At 40.9% G+C, this 9,101-nt stretch overlaps 1 protein-coding gene across 1 annotated transcript in view; it reads left to right on the forward strand.

Annotated features, from left to right (window-relative positions):
- The window catches only part of LOC104498905 (guanine deaminase-like), a gene marked incomplete at its 3' end in the record, with an annotated part of 10,118 nt that extends 1,804 nt beyond the window's left edge, over positions 1-8,314 (forward strand). The window contains exons 2-6 of the mRNA XM_010142343.1: positions 9-180; positions 2,697-2,784; positions 4,022-4,127; positions 6,796-6,823; positions 8,207-8,314. Coding sequence (XP_010140645.1) covers positions 19-180; positions 2,697-2,784; positions 4,022-4,127; positions 6,796-6,823; positions 8,207-8,314 — 492 coding nt within the window. The remainder of the gene's footprint in view (positions 1-8; positions 181-2,696; positions 2,785-4,021; positions 4,128-6,795; positions 6,824-8,206) is intronic.
- Between the last annotated feature and the right edge of the window lie 787 nt (positions 8,315-9,101).

Here is a 9,101-nt window from a genome sequence, read left to right on the forward strand (position 1 = left end):
TTCCCTAGTGAATTCTTGATGCCAGGAATGGTTGATACGCACATCCATGCCCCTCAGTATGCATTCACTGGTACAAGAGTAGATCTACCTCTTCTGGAGTGGTTGACTACCTACACGTTCCCAACAGAAGCCAAATACCATGACAGCGATTTTGCAGAGGAAGTGTACACCAGGGTTGTTGTAAGTCCTGCAGATGTCACTTACCTGCTTGGCGACATTCGTGTTTGTGAAATATATGTACATTTTCAGAAGATAAGCAGAAACAGTAGAGCATGTTTTAATGTCTCAAACCAGGTAAAACCAGCGGTATAACCAGTGTTCTGATCACCAGCCAAGGCTGTCCCCTAGTTCCAGACTTGTTCTGTTCTTGCTGATAAGACAGTTCATTTGATCGCACGGTTAATAACGAACTTGTTTATCATCTTTTCTGATGTGAGTATAACGACAAACCTTTAGGAGCTGGTACAGCCAGCAGGTGCTGAAACCCTCAGTGCAGAAATCACCAGGCGTGGTAACAAAAAAAAAAATTTGGAGAATATTGCCTTTTCTGCACAAAAAGCCTATATTATGAAATTGTCTTCTGCAGAGGCCACATGAAAGAGAAGATGTTTCTCACAAACAACAAATCCGGGGTGTTTCGGTGTAATTAAGGGGGACATGTCTACAGCTGAGGTCCCTGTTGTGGGAGTATCTTTCACTGTAGCTTTAGTGGCTTTAGATTAAGTCTATGAATTGAGGCACAGAGAGGCTGCGTCCAAGCTAGACTGGTTCTGAGCACTGTAAAGGCTTTAAGGTCAAGTGGAATCCCTGGATGGACAGTCAGCAGTGAGGTCACATTGCAGAGTACTGATTCTGTCCTATAACGGAGATGTACCCTTTAATACATGGGCTGAAATAGCTTCAACAGATTATTTGGCTAGCATAAGTTGCCTTGCATTTGTCTGCAACAACGTGTAAAAAAAAAAAAAAAAAAAAAAAAATGCACAGTGAATATGTAATAAATATTTATACTCCTCTCACCTCACATTTTTTTTTTTTAAAATTACTTTCTGCCGTAAACCATGTGGGAGCAGCTTGGTCATAAACTCCAGCGGCAGGCACACGTGCCTTCTGCTACTTAAAGCACAGAGGTGATCCCACCTTCCAGCTGTGCGCCTCAACACAGCGTTACTGTCTCCATCCGTTCAGATTGGCTGACATCAGCACAGCTGAAGTGCTCACTGTGCCAAGTGTTTAATAGCACACCTGGAAAAGAACTGCCACTGAGAGATGGACGTTGGTTGTAGGAGCTTTAGTACAATCGTTAATGCTGTGTCACATGGGACAAGGTCAGGAACATGTCTTCACCCCCAGATGCTGCAGACACCGGTTGCTCTGCAGTGTTTGGTGGGACTCGTGATAACCTTCCACTGTTAGCAACAGAACTAAACCTGGAGGGAGCAGACACTCCTTCACATGTATCTTTGTACTTTTGGAGTTGCAATGAAAACATACCAACTCTTTTTTTTTTTTTCTCAAATCAAAATTCCATTTCAAGTAAACTCTGTCTGTACTTGGTAAAAGAAACATATTAGGCGAAATTCGCCAGGTTTTATCAGACACCTCCTTTGGTCCCTCAAATTTTAGGAAAGCAAAACCTTCGTGTTTTGGATGTTTTAGAAACAGAATGTTTTTAGATTTCATTTAACAATGATAGGAATCCAGAAGTAGAGAATTCTGGGTTTTAAAAGGTACGAAAGACAAAAATAGTTTGTCTCAGCAATGACATTTTTATTCTTGAGACTCATTTTAGGAATCATTAAAGGCATAATTTTTATTATTGGCTCTAAGGTAAGGCTTGGCTACATATTTGTCAAATAACTTGCTTTAGCCATTCTCAAAAATTATATTGCATGTCCCACCTTCTATCTCATTCAAAAAATTAAAAAAAAATCAAATTACATTGTAGCTGGAATCCAAAAATGTAAATCATATTGGATGTTGGATGGGTAGTATGCATTAGTCCCAAGATCAAGTGAAACTATAAATTTCATCATGGCTTAATGTAACTTTAAATGTAGCTTAATGTAACTTTAACTCTTCATTTACTGTTAAGTCCTCCAAAAGTAATATTAACAAATATTAACCAGCCTCTCCATTCCAACAGTATAATTAAGTAAATTATTAAATTACACTCTGAGCAGTTGTTCTCATTTTATTTTACCTTGAAATTTGTTATGTTGTATTCAGGGATAATAAAGGGGTTTTGTATGTGAAAGCCTCGGTGTTCTTCCGAGCCAGGTCACGTGGCCAAATGAAGACCACTCCTTTTCCCCAGAAGTCTTGCTTTGCTAACATTAAGTAAGCAGTTCTTAACTGTGAAAATTGGAGAGCCTTCCCAGACTAGTGAATTACACAAATGACTGGCTGTTTGTGTGTCTAAATACAAGTCAGAATTTACTTCCAGTTTGACTGGTTTCTGTGGGTTTAGCCATTGTTAAAATCCTGTATGGATCTGGAAGAGGAATTTCAGAATTTATTAACATTCAGACTTAAAAAAGCTATTATGAAATTAAAAATCTATATTTTACCTTCCCACTTCACTGCACAATTTCATGGTAACTAAATGTCCTCGCAGTTTGAAATCAGACTGCCTGCTCTGTGTTTTGGCAGCATGACTTTTTTTCCAGGGAGCTTAAACTGGTTTCTTTTTATAGAGACGAACTCTGAAGAATGGCACCACTACAGCTTGCTATTTTGCCACAATTCACACAGATGCTTCTCTTCTTCTTGCTGAAATTGTAGGTAAGACTAACAGTCAGTTTAGAAGGATGTTGCACAGGCTGTTAGTTGAAGGAGACAGAATATAGGAGTTTTAGCCTAGCTAGGGAGCTGTCTTTCTACTAATTTGCTTTTTATTCATTGGATCTGTCATGCTGTGTCCCCAGAATCCAGCCTAGGTACCCTTGTTCACTTAACTGCCTCTCTCTTGGTGTTGTTTCTGCTGGTCTCTTCCTTACCAAACCAGCTGCTGGCTGACCTTGGATTAGGTGTGCTAGAGTTGCTCTTCAGCTGCAGTTCCCTGCTCTTTCTAGCTGTTTGAGGATTATAGGGCTGAATGACAAGAGATGCAGCCAGTGCCTTAATTTCCTGATACTCTGAAGTTTCAGGTGAGAATCAACATCAAAAATCTCCACACAGAGCAGCTGGAGTTGTGTCACGATCTGGTCCCTCCCTTCTGTTCACTGTTGCAAATGCTCGCTGTTTGAAAGTGTTGTGATTCTTGCAGGATTGCTCAAGGCTCAGCCAGCTCCCGGAACAGGGCCCTTTAATGAAAGTCTTGGTGTCTATCAGAAATTCCCTAGTCTTTCTGATTGTGTAGGAAAACGTAAAACTCTGAAGCCATTGTATTCAATAACTCAGACACTAAAAGTGGACAAAAGAGATCTGATTTAGAAACTCACTAAAAACTTAGAGTTCAATATTATAGTCATTGCTTTGTAAGTCTTACACTTGAGTTCTGAATCCTGGGATCTGAGGCTACTTGTCAAGAAAGAGGCTAGAAGTAGCTCTGGTGATTATCTCCATCCAGCTGCTTGTGGGAGGCGTGTTACGAACCTCATTCCGTTTCTTCAGGAGAGCTGGTTTCCTGAGATCTTTGTGCCCTTTCTCAGCTCAGGGTAATCATTTACTACAGCTACTGTACTTTGAAGCCTGTGTTTCCCATCCTCTACTTCACAGCAGTCTTCTTCATGTACCACCATTATCAATTGTGGTTAAACCACAGTAATCTAATCCTCAGTTAGAACAGTTATAAATTTGGGTACTAATGTGGAAGAGAAGAACTCCAATTCAGTTTTTTTTCTCTTTCCTAAATGACATGGATGGTCCCAACTTAAAGATAAGAAGAAAGCATAAATTTGGTTCATTTTAAGTGAACCTGGCTGGGGTGGAATTCGCTGTTTTGATTTCCATACGGGCGTTGGTAGCAGTTTTTGAGAACCAGTGGTTGTGAATTGTATGTTCTTATGCATCTCAACAGATAAATTTGGTCAACGAGCATTTGTGGGAAAGGTCTGCATGGATGTGAACGTCAGTGTGCCACACTACAAAGAGACTACTGCTGACTCTGTCCAAGAGACAGAAAGGTAAGGTGATTAAATTAATGGCATAACCTTTAGAAATAAGACTTTTTCATATCTGACAAGTGAGTGTGCAGCTGACTGAGAACTTACAGGTGTAAACTTACTAGGAACAGTTTTTTTTCTTCTGACAGTATTGTACTGGCAATGGCTGCATACTCAGTTGCTGCACAGCACAAGTGGTTTCTCTGTAACTCTTCCAAAGAGAAGCTACAACGTTAAGGTTTGCAGAGAGTGTGTATATATTGCTGTCTTTTTTCTGCCCCTTTTTCCCCCTTCGCAGATCTGCGTGTGGAGGTGATGTGACCTGACATGGGATGGTGGGTGGCAGTCAGTTCTCTCACTTCTGATTTAGGATAAAGCTTTATTCAGGTTGTGGGACGCAGATTTCATGTACCCCATTTTAAACACGCTGCAGTTCTCCTCTCCTCCAGCACAGCACCACTGAAATTTCTCTAACTCGCAGCTGAGAGAATGAAGGAGAATGCAATCAGGGCAATGGGGTGTGGAGGGGGGAACGCAAGACTGGGGTATGGCAGCCTGCTGTCTTAGGTTTCCCTTGTCTTCCCATGCTCAGAAAATACTTAAGCAGGTATGCAGCCTTTCTCGTGGGTCTGATTATTTACTCTCATGAATGTTTCAAGTACCACGCTGAAAGAGGAAATAACAGTAACAGAAACAGCTCATGGCACTTGTGAGAAGTGGCAAATCTTTGCGAATCATGCTGGGAAAATGCCAGTAAAAGTTAGAAATGGTCACGGGCTCCTAATAGTGTTTATATTTAAAGACATTTTTAAAACATGCGGTGTTAGTCATTTGCACTCTACTCACAATTTTTTCCTTCACGCAAGTCCCCGGTTTTCATAATCTGGTGTGAGTCCTGCTGGATAGGCCTGAAAGTGGCTGAGCTTTCATCTGTGGTATTTTTTAAAGCTTCAGAATGCTATTTTGATCGTTCTTTTATACACCTGCCTTGTGCCTCCAACTCTCTTCTCATGTGATTGTGTTGATAACAGACGTTTCTCAGCTGTGGATCAGTGTGCTGCAAGTGCTCCAGAGCTGTTTAGAGAAAAGAGCTGTGTGCTCGTCGGCGTGGTTCGGGAGTACTCGCCTCAGTTATGTTGCTGAATGACACAGTATAATTGCAGAAGGATGAAAACACCCTTTCTTCAAGAGGGCAACCTTTTTTCTTTTTCTTTCCTTTGTTTTTTAACTACCTGGGAAATGTGATCTGTAACACTGTCAGACAATGTATTACCCTGGTTTCAGCTCTTTACAGATAACCTCGGGAAATAGTTACATTCTCATGGAAATAACATGCAATTCCAAGCGCTTCATAGATTAGTTTAAATTCAAGTCAGAAATGTGAATCTACTCTTCTCCTGCGAAGGGGATTAATAAAAAGTTAGGGAACCAAAATCTGGAGTACGTTATGTATGCCTCTGGTGATGGTACCATCTGGAAAGAGGACCCACGTTAAAATCTGTTCCTCTGCTACAGAGGACAGTGGTTTGAACCTGAGCTGCTGGCCATGTGAGAACGTACTTAAGCCGACAAAGTGTAAGGTATTTTGAGAAAGGCATTTCAGTTTTGAAACAATGCTGACGCTGATCAAACATTGTGATGAAGAATGAAAACAGCCATCCGGAGGTTTTGGATTGTCACTGGGGAGTTACACTTGTGTGACAGTTTCTGCTCCAGTGACTATTTTATTATTATATCAGGTGAAAGAATAAGAGGAGAGACAGAGAGGTGATACCTAATTCACATTGCTCCTGGGCTGTCAGCACGAGACAATGGTGGGCTCAATCTCCTTTGGCCATTGTGGAAGCTGAGCTTAGATCTCTCACACCCGTGGCGATCTAGCACCAGCTGCAGTGTTGTGAATCGGAACTCCAGCATTATTTGCTTTTCCATGTGAAGGTGTTTGACAAACTTGATTCAGTCTTTGTTCTGTCCAAAACAATGTTTTTTTTCTGAAACTCATAATATAACATAAGTTCACAGAGATCCTGCCCAGAACCCGTCTTGGACTGGCTTTTGGAAATGATTTGCGTACAGTGTGCATATGAGTTTTCAAATAATTTCTTCCCTGCAAAGTCAGAGGAAGTTCTATTTGCTCACCCGCATTATCCAGATTGACTTCTTGGAGGGGGAGGGGGGTTTGTAGAGTTACCCTGAGGTAACTTCTTTTATTTTTCCTTTAAGTGAATGAGGAAGTATGCAACTACTGTAAGTGAGGTATGAAATATTGCAGCATCTTTTAAAAACAGGATTTTAAATAATAGAATATATTTAGAGCTGTAATTTAAATTCATGGACAGACAAATTTAAGAGGGTTTTTGCTCTCCTCTTACAGTTGTAGCTTATAATTATGTTTTCAATGAATTTAACGTAACATGTGTTTGGTTTTCAGTGAACTCAGAGTAAGGACCTCATGTCTAGTGTTAATTATTGCAAACAAAAAAAGTCTGGATGTTCAGGGTCAAATTGACAACTCGCATGGTGTAACTACCCTGAGTTCATTGTGCTCCTTCTTTACGTTTAAGCTGAGAATCTAGCCCAACTTTCTGTAGAAGATTTATCTATGTGTGAGATGCTTAACAGGGTATCTATTTTCTACACTTTTCATGATTTATAACACAGATGACAGATTTTTTCTACTCTTTTTCAGGTTTGTTAAAGAACTACTGGAAAGGAAAGTAAGTAGCCTTGTCCTTTGTATTCACTTCTGTATTCAGAATACTCTGTGTGAATATATGAAACTGTTAATCCCTCTGACAAAGTCTGCTGGTTTAGTGACAAATCGGTAAATAAACATCTTTCTGTGTAGCAGACAGAGATCAACAGCGTGAAAAATTTTCTGCCATGGAGTTGAGAAACAGACTTGTAGCGTGTAAGTTCAGTTTTGTGTGGTCAGAGCACAGCAGAGTGACACTCTGTGTGTATACTCTACTGACTGTAAAATATTTGGCTTCCTAGAAAGGTCAATTTTCTGTTAAAAAAGGTGGAAGTCAGTCAATTGCTGTGTGCTATATAAATAGACTAGTAAAAAGTTCTCACCAGTGGAAATCGGTGTTTTTACAGTACAGTTACATTGCCAAATTAGTATTTCAGGTCAGCACGTATATTTCAGTGTGTTTCTAGAAATTCGGGTTTACACTCCTGAGGTAAAGATAGAGATTTACACTCAAATACATCAAGCAGGGATACTTTTCTTCTCAGCTTTTTGTTTCCAGTGGCTTAATTTGTCGGATTTGTATCTTAAAACATTCGAGAACAGCTGCCTGGACCTTGTGCCTGGATCACATGTATTAGTAAAGTCAGTCGGCTAATCCGTAGACGTCCCGGGCGCCTTACATCTGGGAGGCGGTACAAGAAACTGCAGACCAAGCTATCACATCCTCTCCTCTAGTGGTGCCACATGCACAGTTATCACTGTGTAGTGGAGTTGTAGTGCTGTTGTCTATTTTTAATGGAAATTATAATCCAGAGTGCAAGGTGTGAAGTGAAGGTCTGTAGCCCTGGTCTTGCTGCCTTCCCGACGGTTTCCTGCTGGGCACCATGTCTGGTGCTACCGCCCATCTCCCTATCCAGGGAGAACACGGACACCTCTTGCAATGATGGGTGGAGAAGATCAAGCAGAAGAAGGCTTTGGTTTTATAGAACTAGTTTCGTGTTAGTATGTCTTTGATGTTCACAGAAGCAGGACTCAGAAGAATGTCTGGTCATTCATATGACTGATTTCTTGTAAACGCATACCGGACTGTCAGCAAACATGAAAAAGCATCCAGTGCTTCTCCTGAAGTCTGGTAAAATCTCAGTGGCTCGATGAAAGAGTTCTAAATGAAAATAACTTCTTTGCTAAGGTTCGTTAAAACTGTTTTCAGAACAAACTTTGATTCTCTATTTCTGTGTGAAATGTCTAATAAAAATACGCAAATCATGGCTTAATTTGAGTTGGCCAGGCTGCAGTAAGGAATAAGTGGTGAAGACAAAATGTAATTGCTGTGTAAATGCTTGTTTTAATTATCTTTACTGATAGATGGGTGTATAATCCCAATATGTCTTTTTAATATTTTCAGTATCCAAGGGTACAGCCTATTATAACCCCACGCTTTGGCCCTTCCTGCACAGAGGATTTGCTGTGTGCACTTGGCGATTTAGCACAGGCTCATGATCTCCATGTGCAGGTAAGCTCTGAGAGCTTTGTATACGATTTAAATGGTCTGGATAGATAGAATGCAGACCAGGGAGATTTCAGAACTTCAGCAAAACGCTTAAACCACATTCTTTCCTTGGAGCTGTCTTTTAAACTCCTTGGGAATTACTTACAGTTAGTAAGTGCAAGAACACTGTGACCTGCACAGGAAGTGAGACTGCTCATAATGTGAAGGATGCAAAATTCAGCAAGCCCCAGAGTATGGTCCCTGAGAGACTGGCACCCGCTACTGCAGGTTAGAGCAGCCCCTGGTTTGCTAAAGGTTGCTCTCGCTAGTCCAGGGTTGTTGTGTCTGTCTCTCTGCCTTCTTCTGTTTCTGTACCAAGCAGATTTCAGTGGATAAAAGTGTTTTAAGGCTATCCTACATTAGCATTTTTCTTGTCATTATGAAGTGGGCATTTTGAAAATATGTGCTCCAGTGGGAGTACAGGAGGATCAGATTTTTATCTGAGACCAGGAATTAATCAACCCGTCTGAAGACATGTGGATCAACTGCCTCTATGCTGCCCTGATCCCAGGGTCCACTCTGTGGTAGGCTGGTTCTCTTTTACCTTAGTCATGCATATGATTTTATTTTAATATTTGCCAAATACCAGGTGGGCTGTTATCTCACCAGGCTACTGGAACAGACTACACAGGTGTGCCATCTCATATCACTTTTCAAGGCAAAAAGTGAAGCTACTCTTTTGGGTCTGCTCAGATGAAAACAGAAAACCAAGACAACGCCACAGGCTTGGGGAGCAGTGGCTGGAAACTGC

This window comes from Buceros rhinoceros, unplaced genomic scaffold (genome assembly GCF_000710305.1).
Source record: "Buceros rhinoceros silvestris isolate BGI_N320 unplaced genomic scaffold, ASM71030v1 scaffold10798, whole genome shotgun sequence".
Taxonomy (NCBI): Eukaryota; Metazoa; Chordata; class Aves; order Bucerotiformes; family Bucerotidae; genus Buceros; species Buceros rhinoceros.